Genomic DNA, 21,414 nt, shown 5'->3' on the forward strand with positions numbered 1-21,414 from the left:
AAAGCTTGATGACTTCTTTATTAAACATAAATATATATATATATTTTTTAATACTTGCTGCGATTACAACATATGTTTACATATGTAAAACAAACTTAAAAATAAAATCTATATTTGGAATTACAAGTACATAATAGCATTTGAGAAGATTAGTATTTTTCAATTATCACACACCAATTCCCTTGATCATAATAACTTTGCAGGATCCTAATATTAGATATACTTCTACATACATTTTCTAATTCTCCATCAGAGAAAACATGATAGTAGCGATGGAAAACTGCAAGTTCATTGGACCCAGTAGGTGGCAGTGGTAAGATACTATGAGCTTTAACTCCAGCTTTCAAATGCCAAGGAACAAGCAGATCTTGTGACTCAAATGAGGTTCTATTCGTGTGAACAGGTAGCTTTTCACTGTTTTGTTTATTTACTCTGTCGTTATTAACATTTGTCAACTGATTGAAACAAGCTAAATCTACTTTATTGATATCTTGATCTTCATCCACGACTGGCACTGTGATGCAAGTTTCTTGAGTTTTGATTATTTTTTCTTTTTTTTCCAGGAGGTATTTAGATTTTACTTTGTTACGTTCCTGCTCCATTGCCCAAACATAAATAAGTGCCTTGCCTCCTGGTCGTAGAAGTCTCACAATCTCTTTGATGGCTGACAGCCTCCTTCCCTGTGATTAAAAGAATTCACTGAACAAGACCCAATGCAAAGAGAAGCAACATCGTGTATACATACTGCAGTTACCAGTTTAGAATGGAACATGATGTAAGCAACTGCTCAAGTACACTAAATCTATTATTCACACATATACCCATTTAGAACCCCTCATACAATGTACATTCTTCAGACTGAGGAGTGGTCATTGTATGAGGGGTTCTAAATGGGATGTGTGTGAATAATAGATTTATTGTATTTGAGCACTTGCCTACATCATGTTCCTTCATAAGACTGTCATATTTAAAATGTTTTAATTAAAGTGAAATAGAATCCCCCGAGTAGGGCAATGGTGAGACAGTGCTAATTCATCCTGAAGGCAGGCCCATGCGAAAACCTATAGAAAAAGGCTGTTTTTGGTCAGCCACCAAGCAGGATGACAATGTGAATCAATCCTCTATTCAAAGACAACGAGACTGCTGGAGAGTTAAAAACCAGGGATTGCCGGAGGGTACCTGCTGCTGGAAGCTAGTTTGAAGACACTCAGAAGACTGAGTGAAACGACTTTCAACAACATTGGAAGACTCGCCCTGGTGTGGCTGGGGAAGGGAGCCTGTTGAAAAGCCAGGAGGTAATGCACCAAATTCTAGAAACGGTACTTCCCCATTTAACTAACGTAAAAGTCCTTTACGACCAGTTTGTATGTTATGCAACTAGGTCAAGTCTGAGCTTCATGGACGAGATGAGCTGAAATGGAAGATGGGAAAGAAACTGCAGAACAATAGGTTTTAAAGAGCATGAGATTTCGATAAGAGCATCAATCTATTTAAAGATTGACACAAGCCTGTGTACAGTATTTTCTTCCTTCACCATCATCTGCACTGATCAGTAGGTTGCTATCATTAATCCTTACCCAAATTGCTTTGTGTTTCAACAGAAATCATCCCTAACAGATTTATATTATGCAACTTATCTCTCAACTTTTTCTCTAGAATAGGCTGGCTTTCAGCTCAACAATCTCCTTAGTGACAGATACATTTAAAATGGTAAAACTTCAGAACAAAAATTATGCTTGTTCTTTTATATCAAATGACTAATTTCTTACAATTATAGTGATTATTCAGTGAAGTTATCATACCATATGAATTTGTCACATTTTAAATCAAATTGGAAGAGAAGACAGATATAGTGATTTTTATTTTAATTAGTTATCACAAAGAAAAAAACTAAAAGCTATTGCTTTATCAAATATTTACTGGTTCAATTTAAGAAAATACAAAACAAAATAAGGAACATGTTGTGATTCTCAGGAAATTCCCAAAGCCAAGTTTGAATTTACCTCTGTTGAAAAGTGATGAACAACTGCTATAGATATACAGGCATCACAAACGCCACTCCTCAGGGGCACAAGCAAGCCATCACAGACAAAGACTTCAAACTTCCTCTCTCTGCAAATATGAACAAGATTTTTGCTGCGATCACAACCCACCTGTTAAATGAAAACATAGGAAACTGCTCTAAAAATAATAAATTAAGGAATCACAACATTTTAAAACTTCAAATCGATTACCAACAAGCTGCTATTCATTAGTTTCAACTCAGTAAACCAAGTATTGAGTTCTGATGAAAGGTTTCAACCAGAAGCATTTAACTTTGTTTTCCTCTCCAACAAAGTTGCCAGACCTGCTGAGTATTTCTGGCACTTGCTATTTTATTCCAGATTTTCAACATATTGCTTTTACGCTTATTAGACAATCTGATATTAATGGGTCAGGAACTTGCTCCTTCTGCCCCAAGCATCAACCTGGCCTTGCAGGTAATCTGAAATTCAGATTTAAGCTTCAAAGAGAATATTAAGCACCGATAGAAATTGGCTTTCTAGTTAGCTATAGATGATGTAGGTAAATGGTTTAATTGAGAACTCATTAAGAGTAATTAACTAAATCATATTAACCATGAGAGTGAGGAAAGCCGAATAGCTGGGAACATTTTGCAAATTGCAAGAGACTGAAGGAACAGTGACGTCAGCTGGCTGAAAGGCCCCATTGTGTGAAAGAACGGGCAGTTCCGTTTCTATGGTAACAACCAGTCTAGGGTGATAAGTGCGAGCGAAGAATGTGTTTTTCTCAAGCGATGGTATGGGAAAATCTGTACCAATATATTTAAATACATATCTCTCTTAAATTGACGGACAGACAGTTTGGCCGAATTGAGTGAATTATAAATTAGTTAAAGCCAATCACAGCTGTAAAGAAGGCGAGACCTGAAGATAATAATCTCCTTAAGAATCACTTGTCGGGATGGAAAAATCCATTCCGGAATCAATCTATCTCTTTCTGAAACCTATTTTCTTGGCTTGCTTTTGCTAAATCACCATCTTTCTTTTGTTTACATCACTCAGTTATTTTATACTATGTATTATGATTTGAAGAATTACCACGATTTGTAACTGAATGAAAACTCAACTACTGTATTCAGTAAAGACAATCACTCTGACCTAATTTTGTATTGACAAATAAAGTTTACCAGTGGCACAAGCCGACAAATAAAGTTCAACTGAACTTTGCCAAAAAGCACAGACTTAACCTCTGTTATTTGGGAACAAAGAAGGGATAACAGATATCCAGGGTTCCGAATCAACACAGAGATCCATCAAGCACATAAATAAGATTTTATGCCACTTACATCAGATACAAAGAAAACCATTATGGAAATGCATAAATTATATATTATTGATATGAAATTACATATCATCTCAGTTCAGTTGTATTACATTATTATTTATTACTTTCCCTCTGTCATAAGGTCAGAAATGGGGACTTTGCTGATGATGAATGTTCAGTATGGTTGACAGAGGCGGACGGTGGCACAGTGGTTAGCATTGCTGCCTCACAGCTCCAAGGACCCAGGTTCAATTCCGGCCTCGGGTGACTGTCTATGTAGAGTTTGCACTTTCTCTTTGTGTCCGCGTGGGTTTCCTCCAGGTGCTCTGGTTTCCTCCCACAGTCCAAAAATGTGCGGGTTAGGTGGATTGGCCATGATAAAAAAAACAAATGACCTCTTAAGTGTCCAAAAGGTTAGTGGGGTTACTCAGTTATGGGTGGAGGTGTGGTCTTAGGTAGGGTGCTTTTTCTAAGGGACAGTGCAGACGCGATGGGCTGAATGGCCTCCTTCTGCACTGTAAATTCTATGACATTCATTTTTTTTTTTTTTAAACGCATTTTATTCAGACTTGTATCAAAGTCACAGCAATATAACACCCCGGGAAACATCCTTCCCAACAATCAACTATACAGTTTGTACAGATTTTTCTCCTTTTTCACCCCCCTCCCCCCTGCGACGTACAGCTCAAGTACGGTCACAAACACACCCCACTTTTCCTCAAACTCCCCTGCCGAGCCCCTTAACTCATACTTTATTTTCTCTAACCGCAGGAAGACATACAGGTCACCCAATCATGCTGCTACCCCCGGTGGCGATGCCGACCGCCGCTCCAGCAAAATTTGTCGCCGTGCAATCAGAGAGGCGAAGGCCAAGACATCAGCCTTCCTCCTCTCCATGAGTCCGGCTTCTCTGAAACCCCAAACATCACCACCAAAGGGTCCAGGTCCACTCCCTCCTCACTATCCTGACTAAGACCGCGAACACTCCCGCCCAGAATCTTCCCAATTTTTCACAACCCCAAAACATGTGCGCATGATTCGCTGGTCCCCGCCCACACCTCTCACACTCATCTGCTACCCACTGAAAGAACCCACTCATTCTCACCTGAGTCATATGCACCATGTGCACCACCTTAAACTGTATCAGGCTCATCCTTGCACAAGAGGAGGTCCCGTTTACCCTTCGCAGTGCCTCACTCCATACTCCCCAATTGATCTCCATTCCCAACTCCGCTTCCCATTTCTCCTTGATCTTCACCACCCGCTCGCCTCCCTGCTCCCCCAGCCACTTATATATATCCCCAATTCTTCCCTCCCCTTCCACATCCGGAAGCAGCAGTCGCTCCAGCAGGGTGTATCCCGGCAATCTAGGGAACCCCATCCAGATCTATAGTGCAAAGTCCCTAACCTGTAGATACCTGAACTCACTACCCCTCGGCAGCTCTACTCTCTCCCTTAGCTCCTCCAGACTGGCGAACCCTTCCTCCAAATAAAAATCCCTCACCTTGACAGGCCCCACTTCCCTCCACCTCCTGTATACACTATCCATCCCCCCCCATCTCAAACCCATGATTCTCGCACAGCGGCGTTAGCACCGACATCCCTTCCAGGTGATTCAACGCCCCCCCCCACCCCGCTGCCTCTGACTCTGTAGCAGGGTCATCCCCACCCTCGGCACCTTCCCCGCCCATACAAAGTCAGAGATGATCGTGTGCACTTTCCGAAAAAAGGCTTTTGGTATAAAGATCGGGAGAGCCTGAAAGATAAACAAGAACCTCGGCAGAATATTCATTTTCAGCACTTGGGCCCACCCCGCCAACATTAAGTGCAGTGTATCCCACCTCTTAAGATCCTCCCTGGCCTCCTCCCCCAGCTTCGTTAAGTTCCACTTATGGAGCCCCGTCCATTCCCTCGCTACCTGAATCACCAAGTACCTAAAACTATCCCTCGCTACCGTAAATGGCATCCCCCCTAAATTAGCCCGCTGTGCCAGCTCATTCACCGGGAATACCTCGCTTTTCCCTACATTCAGCTTGTATCCCGAGAACCCCCCAAACCTCCCCAATAGGCCCATAATCCTTCCCGTACTCTCCAACGGATCTGAAACATACAGCAAGAGGTCATCGGCTTAGAGCGACACCCGATGCTCCCTCTGTCCCCTCATTATCCCCTGCCACTCTGCTGACCCCGAGAGCCATCGCCAGTGGCTCTATGGCCAGCGTAAACAGCAGCGGCGACAGCGGGCACACCTGCCTCGTACCCCTGTGTAAGTCAAAGCTTCGTGAGCTCATATCATTCATCCTGACCCTCGCTCTTGGCGACACATACAGCAACCGCACCCATGCCACAAATCTCGGCCCAAACCCAAAACTTCGAACAAGTACTGCCACTCCACCTGATCAAATATTTTCTCCGTGTCCATGGACACCACCACCTCCGGTACCAGAGGTCTCGACGGATTCATCACCACATTCAACAGCCGTCTTATATTACTCGCGAGCTGCCTGCCCTTCACAAAGCCCGTTTGATCTTCTGCAACCACCCCCGGGACACAATCCCATCATCCTCCCCGCCAACAACTTAGCCAATACTTTCACATCCCTGTTCAATAGTGATATGGGTCTATACGACCCACATTCCACCGGATCTGTCCCTTTTTGGGGGATTAGTGTGAATACTGCCTGCTTCATCGTCTCCAGCAACTCCCCCTTCTCCAGTGCTTCATTAAATGCCCCAACAGTGGTGCCAGGTCCGCCGCAAATTCCTTATACAATTCTGCCGGGTACCCAGCCAGCCCAGGGGCTTTCCCCGACTTCATACCCCTGATACTATCCAGCACCTCCCTCAGCCCCAGGGGCTCCTCCAACACCTGCCTCTTTGCTTCCTCCACCCGGGGAAATTCCAGCTCGTCCAGAAACCACCCCATGTTCCCCATCTCTCCTCCTGGGTCTGCCTCATAAAGTCCCTGGTAATACTCTCTAAATGCCTCATTTATCTTCCCTGGCTCTGACACCACATCCCCAGCCCGGATCTTCAATATTTCCTTGGACACAGCCTGCCTCCGCAGCTGGTGCGCCAGCATGCGGCTCGCCTTCTCCCCATACTCGTATTGCACCCCTCTTGCCCTACTCAGTTGCCCTACCGCCCTCCCCGTTGTCAGCCTGTCAAATTGCCCCTGCAACTTTTTCCTCCTCGCCAATCCCTCCACGGAAGGCACCCTTGAATATTCCCTGTCCACCTCCACTATCTCGCTCACTAGACGGTCATGTTCCGCCCTCCTTTCCTTATTCGCATGAACCGTAAATGAGATAATTTCTCCCCGGACCACTGCCTTCAGTGCTTCCCAAAGAATGCCCGTCGGCACCTCCCCATTCACATAATCCCTAATCGGCAACCGCACCTTATCACAAAAACCTCCATCTGCCAACAGCCCCGAGTCAAACCTCCACCCCGGCCTCTGCTCTCGTCCCGTACTGAACCAATATCCAGCCAGTGGGGTGCTGGTCCGAGATACCTATCCCCGCATACTGTCCCCTCCATCCCAACCAAAATCTCCCGACTCACTACAAAGTAATCAATCCTCGAATACACCTTATAGACGTGTGAAAAGAAGAAATACTCCCTTCCCCCTGGGTTCTGAAAGCGCCATGGATCCACCATACCCATCCTCTCCATAAACCCCCCCAGCTCCCTTGCCATTCGTACCCTACCTATCGACCTGGGGCTCGATCTATCCACCCTTGGCTCCAGGACACAGTTAAAATCTCCTCCCATGGTCAACTGGTATGTGGCCAAATCCGGGATTGCTGCCAGCAACCCCCTCATAAAACCCACATCAGATTCCATGACATACATGCTGCATAAGTGCCAAGCAATGATCATCTCCAACAAGAGAGAATCAAACCATCTCCCTTCAACATTAAATGGCATTACCATTGATGAATCCTCCACCATCTATGTCTTTGAGGTTATTAACCAGACACTGAACTGGACCAACCAAATACGGAGGCTATCTTCGGAGGTGAGTAAATCACCTCCCGACTCCCTAAGCTTGTCCACCACCTACAACGCACAAGTCAGGAGTGTAATGGAATACTCCCCATTGCCCAGATGAGAGCTGCTGCAACAACACTCAAGAAGCTTAACACCATCCAGGGCAAAGCATCCACTTAATTGGCACCTTTTTCACAGCCTTCAACATCTATTCCCTCCAGCACTGAGGCACAGCGGCAGCTGTGTGTACCATTTACAAGATTCACTGCAACAACACACCAATGCTCCTCTGACAGCATCTTCCAAGCCCCCAACCATCTCAAGGACAAGGACAGGAGACGCATGGGAACACCATCACCTGAAGTTTGCTCTCCAAGTCGCTCACCATCCTGACTTGAAACTATCTCGCCGTTCCTTCACTCTCACTAGATCAAAATCCTGGAACGCCTTTCCTAACACTGCTATGAGTGCACCTGCTCCCGATGAACTGTAGCGGTTCATGATGGCGGCTCACCAGTACCTTCTCAAGGGAATTTAGGAATAGACAACAAATGCTAGCCTTGTCAGCAACAGACATATTCATGAAAGAACAAAAAAGTTGCAAAAGCCATTGAGAATAGCTGTAACATTATTCCTGATAATAGATAATCTTTATTACAAACTAGTAGCCTCAACATTTTAGGGGCAGGCTCTGTCAAAAAAATAAAAAGTTTGGAAAATAAAGATAGTTTTAAAGGAATTATATTTGTTTTGATTCACATTAGAAATAAAGTTAGTTTTAAGTGGGTTTCATTTAATGTGTGTGTGTCTGGAAGGGTAAAACCTATAGTTAGATTCATGCTGGACAAAGGTGCTTGCATGTTTGGAGGTTGGTTAAGTTCCAGCTGTGTTTCTATTGTACCTAGAGGTCTATGGCGTGAAGAATAAATAAAAGGCATAAGCATGAGGGTGTTGCTTAGCAACTCGGGCCTTGTATGGTTGAGAAGCCTTTAACTTTTAGTTTAGCTGGTGGCACAGTGGTTAGCATTTTAGGGGCAATTTAGCATGGCCAATCCACCTACCCTGCACATCTTTGGGTTGTGGGGGTGAAACCCACACAGACACAGGGAGAACATGCAAACTCCACATGGACAGTGACCTAGGGCCAGGATTCGACCCGGGTCCTCAGCACCACAGTCCCAGTGCTAACCACTGCGCCACGTGCCGTCCCTCAAGGCAAAACATAATTATGAGAGAAGATTTTAAAGCATGATTCTGGGTTTGGAGTTTGGAAACTCTCATGTAACAATCATCTGGTGGGGGAGGGGGGCTGAGGAGACATCCACAAACATTCACTTGGGGTTCAGAGTGGAGTGTGTATTTCCACAGTGCTTAAAAAGGACTGTGTGTTAATGAGAACACTGTAGATTAATGTAGTCCGTATTAATCTTAAAATGTGTTGTGTGATTATTAACCTAAGGGGGAGTAAAGGAGTATTCTATCATAATTCAATTTTGTCATGCTTAATAAATGTTTTTTATTCTTGGTGTTAAAACTGATTAGTAGTCCAGTGACTGTTCTCCGATGTATGTTTTTTTCCCAAAAGTTACGGTCTTTGAAATTTTCCATTTCAAAAAAGGAGGCACTGGATAGAAATGAAGATAATAAAATTCGAAAATGATTGGGCCTGCTCTGCCATTTAGCAGAGTTGACCTGGTTGACCTAGTTGTGGTCTCAACTCTACTTTTCTGTCTGTCCCATAACCCTCGACTCCCTTGTCCATCAAACACCTGCCTAATTCTGCCTTGAACAAATTCAATGACCAGGCCTCCACTGCTTGCTGGGGAAGAGAATTCCACTGAATTAACAACCCTCTCCGAGAAAAAGCTTCTCCTTATCTCACTCTTCAAAGGTGTGTCCCTTAGCTCCAATCTCCCTCACAAGTGGAAACATTCACCCTGCACCTGCCCTGTCAAGTCACCTCAGCATCTTAAAATATTGCAATAAGATCACCTCCCATTTTTCTGAACGTCAATGGGAAGAGCGAACCTGTTCAATCTTTCTTCATAGGGTAAGCCCTTCATCCCAGGAATGAGTGAACTTTCTCTGAAAAGTGCCTCATGGAATTTATCTTTTTCAAATAAGGAGAAACAAATTGTACCGTTTTCCAGATCTTGACTCAACTTCCCCACTTTTATATTAATATTCCTTTTTCAATAAACAGCAATATTCCATTTATCTTTTTAATCACTTGCAGTACCTGCATACTAACATTTTACAATTTGTGTACCCAGATCTCTCTGCACCTCCGGGGTATGCAATCCCTCTTTATTGAAAAAGTATATTGCTTTTCTATTCTTCCTGACAGTGAACAATTTCACATTTTCCCACATTATATTCCAGCTGCCAATTTTCTTCTTACTCACTTAATTTATATCCCTTTGCAGACTCTCTGATTCCTCTTGACAACTTGCTTTCCTACCTATCTTGGTGCACACTGTAAAGAGTTGAGGCCCCAGAATTGATCCTCATGACATCCTCTAGTTACAGCTTGCCAACCCGGAAAAGACTCATTTAACCCTGCTCTGTTTCCTGTCAGCAAACCAATTTTTTCACCATGCTAATGTTACCTCCTACACGGTGTTCTCTTATCTAGTGTAGTAAGTGTAGTATCCGTTGATATGGCACCTTGTCAAATGCGTTTTGCAAATCCAAGTAATCCACATCAACAGGTTCCACCCCCCTTATCCAATTTTTGTTATTTCCTCAAAAACACCAAAAGATTTGTTAAACAGGATTTCTCCTTCACAATGGCACATTGACTCTGCCTGAGCACATTATATGTTCTAAGAATCCTGCTATAACCTCCTTAATTATGGATTCTACCAATTTCCCAATGGCAGAGGTTAGGCTAACTGGCCTGTAGTTTCCTGCTTTCGGTCTCCCTCCTTGCTTGAATAAAGATAGCTATTTTCCAATCCACTAGGACCCTACCAGAATCGAAAGAATTTTGGAAGATTATAACCAATACATCTACTCTCTCTGCAAGCACTTCTTTTCAGACTTTAAGATGCAGGCCATCAGGTCTCAATTGCCAACCTTTATGCCTAATAGTTTTCCCAGCACCTTTTCCATAGTGATGGTGATTGTTTGAAGTTCTTCCCTCCCGATCACCTTTAGATGTTCAAGTATCTTGCGAAGTTTTCCAAGTCCAGCAATGACTCCAACACCTCAGTTATTTCCTTGTTTTCCATATCAATCCCCCATATACGCTCACTACTGCACTAATGACATCCTTAATTAACTAATCCTTCCCGAGGTTCCTATCTTTTTGAAATGTCAAATACCTTCAAAATTCAGGTCCCAGCCTTGATCACCATACTTGCCACAACACAAATACCATCTCTGCGCTCAGAATACATTAACCAACACCACCTTGTTTAACAGTCTGAAATAAAGGCATATGGCATAAGCAGTGCACAACAAAAATAATAAGTTCAGGTCAAAAATGCAACTGCAGGCAACTGCGCGGTGGCCCTATATAAAGAGCAGAGGGACAGAGAGGCAGACTGGGGAATGGATTGGATGGCGAGAGGAATTTTTAGTTTTTCAGGGCAGGAAGCAACAGCAGCAAGCAACAGTAGCATAGTGAATGGAAGCAGAGTGAGAGAGCGAGCAAGAGAGTGCACACTTCAATTATTTAGCAATTGAGGTAACTTAAATAATCATTTAAAAGGAATGTGATAAATGTTTAAAAAAGAAATGTAAAAATATCAGTGGGAAATGGGTTACAGAAGAGCACAAGAATCAAAGCTGAATTGTCTCCACCTTTGCTGTATTTACTATCAATCTGCGGAATACTTTCATTTAGCCTGAATCCAAGAAGTAGTTTAGAAATATAGGTGTGTCACAGAGATGTAAAATTTAAAAGGCTTGATTTTCATTGTGAAGCTATTCTTAGTCATGCTGATTGCAGTTTCTGTGATAATAATTTAAAAATTGAAACGTTAAACAGACATTTTATATTTGAAGATCAAGAAACATATAATTACCATGAATAAGTTCTTGTTCACACCAAGGTATTTGCCATTTCCACAACCAACATCAACCACAAAAGCTCCAGCTGGCATTGCTTTCAGGAATTCGGTCACCTTAGGCCATGGAGTGTGCCTGGTACTGCTGAAGTGGTCAGCAATCCCATCATAGACATCATGCACATACTTGTGTTCAAGCTTTGAGGCATCTCCATCACTGCTTGGGACTGATGGTTGGGGATCACTGCCTTTGCGGCAATTCTGACTGTCACAGACTTCTGGGTAAGCTGCAGACAAGAGTTGAACACCCTTTTTCTAATTAGTTTGAATATATTTAAACATTTGGATTTAGAATTAAAAATAAAATTACACATTTAATGTACACCTGTACATTACAGGTAACAAAAATAGCTGTTACAAATCGTAATAATCTGTGGTTAAAAGGAATTTTCAACTGACTTTCACAAACTCAATGCAATATTAGTTGTAAAGCTTTATGCTTTCCCTCCACCTGCAGCCAAAAATAACTTTAATCCTTTGCAAGCACACCACTGCTCACTCAGATGTTCTATTTCTTAATCTCCTGGCTGATTCATCATGAAGTTACATTCCAGAGATATTCATGCAGAATAGATTCCAGAGATAGGTAGGTAGTTTTGATAGAGATTGATCGTCAGCTGAGCTTAGTGGGTAACATAAAGAAATCTGACCAAGTGGTGCTGGATGCTGACACTGCCTGGCAAACATAGAAAATAATAACCAATTCCTCAACATCTTTCACCTTGAGGAGATTTTTAACAGGAAAAATATTTTTCAGACTGGAAATATAAATTCATTTATCGCCACAGACGGAAGCCATTCAGCCCGTTGAGTCCATGCTGGTGCTCTGTGGGGCTGTCTAGTCAGTCCAACTGCCCCATTCAGACCCTATAGTCTTGCAGGTTTATTTTCTTAACTGCCCACCCAATTTCCTTTTGAAATCACTGGTGGTTTCCACTTCCACCACCCTCATGGGCAGCTAATTCCAAGTCATTACCATTCACTACATAAGAAATTTCCTCCTCGTATTCCCCCTGCACCTCCTGTCCAAAAACCCAAATCTGTGTCCCCACCAGTCCTTGTACTATCAGCTAATGGGAACAGATTTTTTTTTTCCTCGTCTCCTCATTCAATCAATCTCTCCTCAATCTCCTTTGTTCTAAGGAGAATAACCCCAGTTTCTCCAATCTAATCTTTTACCGAAAACTCACCATTTGCACCCTCTCAAGAAAGTTCTTCTTGAATTGGAAAATTCTTCTTTTTTTAAATTTTTCCAATTAAGTGGCAATTTATTTACAGATCTTTGGGTTGTAGGAGTGAGACCTATGCAGACACGGGGAGAATGTGCAAACTCCACAGACAGTGACCGCCCCCCCCCCCCAGTGCCAGAATCGAACCCGGGCTCTCGGTGGCAACACACTGCGCCACCCTGCCGCCAGGGTTGCAGATTCGATTCCCCGCTGGGTCACTGTCTATGCGGAGTCTGCACGTTCTTACCGTGTCTGCGTGGGTTTCCTCCCAGTCCAAAGACGTGCAGGTTAGGTGGATTGACCATGATAAATTGGCCTTAGTGACCAAAGAAAAGGTTAAGAGGGGTTATTGGGTTATGGGGATAGGGTGGAAGTGAGGGCTTAAGTGAGTCGGTGCAGACTCGATGGGCTGAATGGCCACTTTTCGGCACCGTATGTTCTATGTTGTTCTATGTATAGCAGTGTCAGCAGAGTTGAGGCGAGAATATGGCAATAATGGTCATTGAATTTCCGACTACACCATAAAGAGTTGATCATATCCTTGGAGGGGTGGTTGAACCCTGTAGCCAAGGAAGAAAACATTAGAACATCAAGCTCAGAGTGAGAACGCCCTTTTGGTTCGAGGCTGCTTCGAAGACGACTCAATTTCTATGATTTTCCTATCAGACTATTCCCTGCCCCATCACTATCATCAGTTTAAGAAGCAGGGTGTTCCTTCTGCAGCTGCACCTAGAATTACAATCATAGAACTTACAGTGCAGAAGGAGGTCATTCAGCCCATCGAGTCTGCACCAGCTCTTGGAAAGAGCTCACTACGTAAGCCCACACCTCCACCCTTTCCTCGTAACCCCACCTAACCCAAGGGCAATTTAGCATGGCCAATCCACCTAACCTGCACATCTTTGGACTGTGGGAGGAAACCCACGCAGACATGGGGAGAATGTGCAGACTGTGATCCAAGCCGGGAATCAACCCTGGAGCTGTGAAGCAACTGTGCTAACCACTGTGCTACCATGCCGCCCACAATTAATGACAAATATTTGTAAGTTTCTTTTCTGGTCAAACTGTTCTATTCTGGACTATATTAGGTACCAGTGTGAAAAAGGTAAATTCCCCCATCCCCTTTATTTTTTAAATTGTTTTATTTTGTACAGCGGTGTTACTCTTGTTCACATCAGGTTTAATATAATTATGCGTAAAGCCACAGGTAATAACATCAAGATCATCAAATCATCTAGCAGCATCACATATCATCATGGTTTGAGGAACAGAGAAAATGGGGAATAAAAAGAGGGTGCAGTGTCTTAGTTGGCTTTCATATGCATCCCAATAACAGGCTGAAGGGTTACATGAGGAGAGACTAAGATCAAATTTCCCAGCCAAATTCTTGGTCATGAATTAGTGCACAGCACAGGAAGGGCTGAGAAAAAACAAACAATTACCACAGTCACAAGGCAGTGTTCTGACTTTCCGAAAGGTAAAACTTGTCCTCGTTCTCCTTTGGTTCAAAGTCAAATTACTGATATCACCAGTGATGGCTCCTGTCTTTTGGTTCTCTGAAGCAAGCACCACATCAAACTTTCGCGGTGTAATTCTGTTGAATACAAAAAGATTACAATTGGCCCTTATTGTGCTGTGCTGATGACAGTAAATTATTTCTGTTACTATACAGAAGCTGACAGCAACTTCAGGAGTCCTTGCATGCACAGCATAATATAGAAATGCAGAAGCTGTTGTCAGTGATTCTACTTTTCTCCAGAAGGATGCATTGTGGTTCCCCAGAATGCAATTCCCAAGGAATTAATTAACATTTCCACTTTAATAAGTTACTCCTTGTTTAGTGAGGTGCAATTAGTGTTGCAAGTTCAAATTACAACTAAACAGCCTCACTATCCTTGAAAAACTAATTTTATATTTTTGGATTATTAAATTTCTCCATTAAGCTAAAAACAATTCACATTTTCTTTTTAATTATGACATTTTAGTTTCTACCTTGATCTATTTATTTTATCTAAACATTTATTAAGCGATGATAATCAGTGCTTTTGACTTCCTGTTTTGCAGCTGGTATAAATATTTCAACGTAATCTTTATTAATGTCACAAGTAGGCGTAGATTAACACTGTAATGAAGTTATTGTGAAAATCCCCTAGTCGCCACATTCCAGTGCCTGTTTGGGTATACAGAGGGAGAATTCAAAATGTCCAATTCACCTAACAAGCACGTCTTTCGGGACTTCTGGGAGGAACCTGGAGCACCCGGAGGAAACCCACGCAGACTCGGGGAGAACATTCAGATTCCGCACAGTCAGTGGCCCAAGACGAGAATCGAATATGGGTCCCTGGCACTGTGAAGCAACAGTGCTAACCACTGTGCTACCGGCCGCCCAATGTGATTGGCTGCTTAACCTGATGTTACTGTCGTTGGGACACCTGAACATCTAAACCTCCGTTATGAAAGAAGTTGTCTTTACCACAGAGGACACTAGATTTTTGTTGACATCTTTCTTTGAGGGTCAGCAGCAAGCGCTGTTGCCTCTTGCTTAGATCAGGTATTGTCACTTCACACTTACAAGATGCAACAATAGAGATAGGGATAAACACATCATAGCCAGCACTGAAATGATAAATAGTAGATTCATCAATTAGGAAGTTTCAAGAAGGTTATGGCTGACTCTGTGAAGGTACAGACACCAGCTCTGCCTCTGAAAACTGCAGATCGATCAACCAGCTTTTGGAGATGAATTAAGATTCCCATCCTCAATTTCCCACTATGGTACATATATACTGTTGGCAGGTGCTGTAAACCAATCAACAATTTTGACAATGAATGAGAATATCCACCTATAATTTCTTGAAGTGGCACTAATGTTCATTGCCTAGTGTTTAACCATCCCTAACTTAACCACGACTTTGATTTCCCATAAATTATACATTTGATAATCTCCAAGAATATGAAAAAGAATTTACCACACAATTAAAATGTGGGTATTGCCATACTTACAAAATTGCTGCAGTTTCATTACCTACAATTGAGTGTGCAACATGAAAGAATACAAATATTCATTGATCCTGAAGGCGTTGGTTTGAGCACTTTATACCAGTGAGCAGGGTAGTTCCAGCAGAAATATGATGCGCAAGGTGTAGAAGGGGACATTCTTCCCAGGATTGGCATGTCTACTGGTTACCAGACCCGGCAAAAAACAGTTAAAGACCTGCTTAAGGGGTTGGAAGGGACCTGTCCGACCAGAGTGATAACTTTGTGTCTTTGGAGGCGGAGGTGGGGATCCATGCAAGTCGCTGCATGTGAAGGTGGAGGAGATGGAGATCAGGTCTAGGCGGCAGAACCTGCAAATTGTGGGTCTGCCAGAGGGTGTGGAAGGAACAAGCACCACAAGTATGTGTTGAGGATGCTGACCGGGCTGGTGGAGGAGGTGGTGCTAGACAAGGCCTCAGAGATGGACCGGCCCAAAGGTCCTCGAGGCAGAAGCCGAGAACGGAGGAGCTGCCGCAGACGGTGATTGTTCCGTTGAACAAGTTTGTGGGGAAGCAGATGGGAATCTTCAGGCAGCAGTTGTCGTATTAACAAGTAATGCTGGTGAACGGAGGGCAGGTGGGGGAGGAGAGAGGTGGCCAGTGTGTTTGTGTGTGTGTGTGTGTGTGTGGGGGGGGGGGGGGGGGGGTTTGGAGAGAGTACTCCTTGTTCTCACAAGTGTACAAGGTGTACTCTAGAATTGATTTCTTTGTGGTGAGTCGGGCGGTGCTGGTGGGGGCAGAGTATGCGGGAATTGTGATTTCGGTTCATGCGCCACATTGGCTGGAGGTGAGACTTAGCTCAGGGCAGGTGCAGAGGCCGAGATGGAGGCTAGATTTGGGTCTCTTGGCAGATAAGGGGTTTTGCAAAAAGGCGAGACTGGCAATTGGGGATTACGTGGAGCATAATCAGAAAGGGGAGGTGTCGGTGGCCACGTTCTGGGAGGCGTTGAAGGCAGTGGTCCGAGGGGAGATTATGTTGTTCAAGACGCACAGGAATAGGAGGAGGAGCATTGATGGATGCTGGACAAGACAGTCGAGGTGGACAGGAGAAACTCGGGGGCTCCCACTAAGGAGCCGTTAGTGGTGAGGAAGAGCTTGCACGGGCAGTTTGATAGGTCCACAACAGGAAAAGCGGTGGGGCAATTACGGAGGGGGTGCAGTACGAGTACGGAAAGACGGTGAGCCGTATGCTGGCATCCAGGGAGGTTCTACGGGTGCGGACAGAAAAGGGGGTGGTGGTGTCAGAGCCGGGGAGGATAGAGGTGCTCGGGGGTATTCTGAGAAGCTGTAAAGGGCCAAGCCGGGTGGCGAGGAAGGGGATATGGGGCGATTTTTGGATAGGTTGGAGTTCCCAAGGTTGGAGGAAGGGAAGAGGCAGAATTTTGAGGAGCCCCTGGACTAAGCGAGGTGCTAGATAGTATCAGAGAAATGCAGTCAGGGAAGGCCCTGGGGCTAGACGGCTTCCCAGCAGAGTTTTATAAGGGGTTTGTGGCAGAGTTGGTACCTCATTTGATGGGGATGTTTAGTGAGGGGTTGGAGAAGGGAGAGTTGCCAGAGACGCTGACACAGGTGTCGATTACACTAATCCTGAAGAAGGGGAAGGATCCGCTGGAGTGTGGGTCGTATAGGCCCATTTCGTTGTTAAATAAAGACGTGGAGTACTGGCTAAGTTGTTGTTGGGGAGGATGGAAGGGTGCATGCCAGGGATGGATTTGGAGAATCAAACAGGTTTTGTAAAGGGCCGACAGCTCCCTGGCAACATCAGGAGGCTCGGAAATGGGGTTATGACTCCGTCAGGAAGGCAGGTTCCAGAGGTTATTGTTTCTATGGATGCAGAGAAGGCCTTTGATCGGGTGGAGTGGAGGTACTTATTAGAAAGTTTGGGTTTGGGCCGAAGTTTGTGACGTGGGTGCGTCTTCTGTAGTGTCCCCGGTGGCAAGCATATGTACGAATGAGATGAGACCACCAAGTTTTGGTCTGCACAGGGGAACGAGGCAGGGGTGCCCTTTGTTGCCGCTGCTCTTTGCACTGGCGATTGCACCTGTCACTAGCAGGGAGGGTGCAGGTGGTAAAGATGAATGTGCTGCCACGGTTTGTTTTCCAGATCCTCCTGATCTTTCTACCCAAGGCCTTCTTCTGGAGGTTGGAGAAAGTGATCTTGGAGTTCATATGGGCAGGGAAGGTGCAGAGGGTAAAGAGGGCATGTTGCAGAAGCAGAGACAGAAAAGGGGTTGGCGCTGCCAAACCTGCTGCACTATTTAGTGGGCAGCAAATGTGGAGAAGATGAGGCAGGGGGAGGAGAGGTGGCTATGCGGGAACCACAGCTTCAAGGCGGGGGAGATGGATGGGATTCATGGGAAATGGAGGGAGGCAGGGCTGGAGGATTAGGGACTTGTATTCAGAAGAGAAGTTTGCAGATCTGGATGTGTTGCGGAAGAGGTTTGGGTTATTGAGGGGTAGTGAATTTAGATATATGTAGGTGAGGGACCTTGCGCGGAAAGAGTGGAGGGCGTTTTGCAGGTTGCCAGAGTACACTTTATTGGAGCAACTGCTGTTCCTGGATGAATTGGGGGAGGGCAGGATTGGAGATATATATGAGTGGTTGGGGGAGCAGGGTGGGGCGGAAGTGATGAGGGTCAAGAGCAAACATGAGGAGGAGTTGGGGGTGAAATAGGCTGGGGACTGTGGTATGAGGCAATGCGGAGGGGAACTCAACTGCCTCCTGTGAGAGGTTGAGCTTGATTCAGTTCAAGGTAGTGCTTAGGGTGCATATGACTCGGGCGAGGATGAGTGGGTTTTTCCAGGGAGTGGCCGATGAGTGCGAGAAGTGTGGGCGGAAGCCGGCGAATCATGCGCATATGTTCTGGGTTTGCGAGAAGCTGGAAAGATACTGGGAGGCGGTGTTTGGGACTCTTTCTAAGATAGTGGGGGTGGAGGTCACGCCGGACCCAATTGTGGAGACATTTGGGATATCGGAAGTGCCAGAGCTTCTGGGAGGGAAGGTGGCCAATGTGGTGGCCTTCGCCTCTCTGACTGCCCGGCGAAGAATCTTGTTAACTTGGAGGCTGGATACGCCACTGGGGGTGGAAGCTTGGCTGGGGGACTTGTATGACTTTCTCCGATTGGAGAAGATTAAATTTGAGTTGAGGGGGTCAGTGAGGGGCTTAGAGTTGCGTTCGGGGGTTTTCATGACAATGCCTGAGGAATTGTTCGTCGCGTGGGGGGGGGGGGGGGGGTAGATAAAGTGGGAAACACGTACAAACTGTGGATTTTATATGTTGTTGTGTTTATGCATTTGGAATAAAGTACATTTTTTTAAAAAATTAACTGATCCTTTCTTTAAAAAAATACTGGGTTACTGCCAAAACAAAGAAAAAAAAAGGACTCCACGAAAAACACCTTTTCAAATGCCTGTGGTATGTATTGAGTATTTATCAGGATCAGTGTTTTGATTATAGTAAAAACACACCAACTTTCTATGTGGGTACATTCTACGCAGCATAGGCAAACCACCAGAGCTGGCTACCAGGGCATAGTCAGCAGCACAACACAAGTAGGCTGTAATAAGACAGGCACAAAAAATTATATCAAAAGTGTTTTCATAGCTTTTCCAGAAAGCTTGTTATCAAGAATATAAAATGCAGATAACTTAATTGCACGGTGGCTCAGTGGTTAGCATTGCTGCCGCATGGGTCACAGTCCGTGTGGAGTTTGCACATTCTCCCCGTGTTTGCGTGGGTTTCACCCCCATAACCCAAAGATGTGCAGGGTAGATGAATTGGCCACACTAAATTGCCCCTTTCTTGGAAAAATTGAATTGGGTACTCTAAATTTATACAAAAAAACTTAATTGCACTTAGCAATTCTATGATTGAATGTGTTTTTCAATATATGAAAACTTTGCCATTTATCTAATCTGTATTACTCACCCATGACTCCAAAGGTATCTGGATTCACCAGTCATTACCAGCAGGCTACGACGGGGCAACATCACTGCAACACTATGGCCACTTGGATGCTTAAAATCCATCACTGTCTGCAGATTTAAAAAATAAACTTTTTATTTAAACTGAAATTAACTAAGATATGGCTAAAAGGTGGCAAGCTAAAATCTTCTGCTGTCACAATGTGGGAAAGTACAAAAAAACTCATGTTACTTAATTGTTGCAAAGCAGTTTCCAACATAAGAAATGACAGCAATGAGAAGTTCCTATATATCAAGTGTGTCCGTCTTTCTCATTCCAAAGATTGGCCGCACGATGAACAAACTTTCTCCACTGATTTCTATTCTCCACCAGTCAATGTTGATATTATCCATCCATTCCATCTAGTGTCTTCCTTGAGCACTTTTTCCAAGCGTTTTCTTTCATTACCTCTTTTTCCAAACACTCCCCTCCTGCTCGCATCACATGTCCAAAATATGAGCTTTTTTAAAAAATCACTACCTCAAATAAGCTTCTCTTAACACCAGCTTTCTGGAGCACCAACTTTTTTGTCCATTCATGAAGCACATAATATATGTCTGAGTACTTTCATTTCAAATGCTCTTAGTTGAGCCTCATCACTTCCTCGTGGTCCAGCTTTCAAAGCCATAAATTGTAACACGTCACACAAGATATGTTTCCGTTATAATCGAGGTATTGTGGCTGGCTACTCCATACTCTTTTAAGTGAGTTCACAACGCAATGATCCTCGTTAAGACCAGTCTGAAATTCTTTGGTAAGCTGCATCTTGCATGATGAGTGATTCAATATGGCAGAAATAATCAACCTGTTCAAGCTGAACTTCATTAATCAAAATCGTGCAGATATTTCCACCTATCCCCATCACCTTTATCTCATCAGCATTAATCAGTAGACTCTAATTTTCAATGAACTTGATTAATACAACCCACTAGTTCCTGTAGCTCCTCCACTTTAGCTTAGAGAAACTTTACCTTACTTCCTAAACCTAACACTATATCCCAATTAAGTAAACCAATAGTTCAACTATCACTCATGAATAAAGTTAACAACCAGGTTTTTTTTAACCTGCTTTGCTCTGTGCAGGATCTTTGGAGAGAGACCCATTCAGGACCAAAACTGAGAATACCTCTGTTCAGACTAAAATCCTAGGACGAATGAACATTTTCAGACAGACCTGGCTCCTCCCCTTAATTACATCATCTATACCCAAAGCATAAGGTATTCTTCTCTCGCCTCCCACAAGGTGTCCTATGACCTATTTAGCCAGGCCAAACACAAATACGTCTCATAAATTACCTACTCCCCAGATATCCTTTAAACATAAACAATATTCCATCAGCTAGCTGTAAACAAGTAAATAGTTCTACCATCTATTAGCAGAACACTTCACCTGCAAAATCAATGATTACCCCCACTTTTATGACCCCTTAATCACAGCTTGAGCAGACATACTGACTGTATTTTTTTTAAATTTACGGAATGTGGGCATTGCTGGTTCGAGCCTCCCGAAGACACACAAAGCCAACATACTCGGCTGTCCCACCGTATCAGGGACCCTGTGTAAGAACCTCTCTGGCTAAATCGAGGGTATCCTGAAATCCATCGTACAAGGAACCCCCAGCGTCTGTCGCGGAACTATAGACTTCTTCCAGAAACCCAGCACCCATGGACCAGTTGAACAAGGAATACTCCTCGTCGCAATGGACATCTCTGCACTCTACACCAGCAACCCCCATGACAACACCATGGCTGCAACAGCCTCAGTACTGAACACCAACAACAGCCAATCTCC

At 44.1% G+C, this 21,414-nt stretch overlaps 1 protein-coding gene across 2 annotated transcripts in view; it reads right to left on the reverse strand.

Annotated features, from left to right (window-relative positions):
• The window catches only part of alkbh8 (alkB homolog 8, tRNA methyltransferase), a 61,443-nt gene continuing 40,029 nt past the window's right edge, over window positions 1–21,414 (reverse strand). For both annotated transcript variants that reach the window (XM_072476760.1, XM_072476759.1), the window contains 5 exons: window positions 19,587–19,693; window positions 14,065–14,216; window positions 11,352–11,620; window positions 2,004–2,153; window positions 1–680 (listed from right to left, as the gene is read on the reverse strand). In XM_072476760.1, coding sequence (XP_072332861.1) covers window positions 150–680; window positions 2,004–2,153; window positions 11,352–11,620; window positions 14,065–14,216; window positions 19,587–19,693 — 1,209 coding nt within the window. In that variant the 3' untranslated portion in view covers window positions 1–149. The remainder of the gene's footprint in view (window positions 681–2,003; window positions 2,154–11,351; window positions 11,621–14,064; window positions 14,217–19,586; window positions 19,694–21,414) is intronic.

This window comes from Scyliorhinus torazame, chromosome 15 (assembly GCF_047496885.1).
Source record: "Scyliorhinus torazame isolate Kashiwa2021f chromosome 15, sScyTor2.1, whole genome shotgun sequence".
In the NCBI taxonomy this organism is placed as follows: domain Eukaryota; kingdom Metazoa; phylum Chordata; class Chondrichthyes; order Carcharhiniformes; family Scyliorhinidae; genus Scyliorhinus; species Scyliorhinus torazame.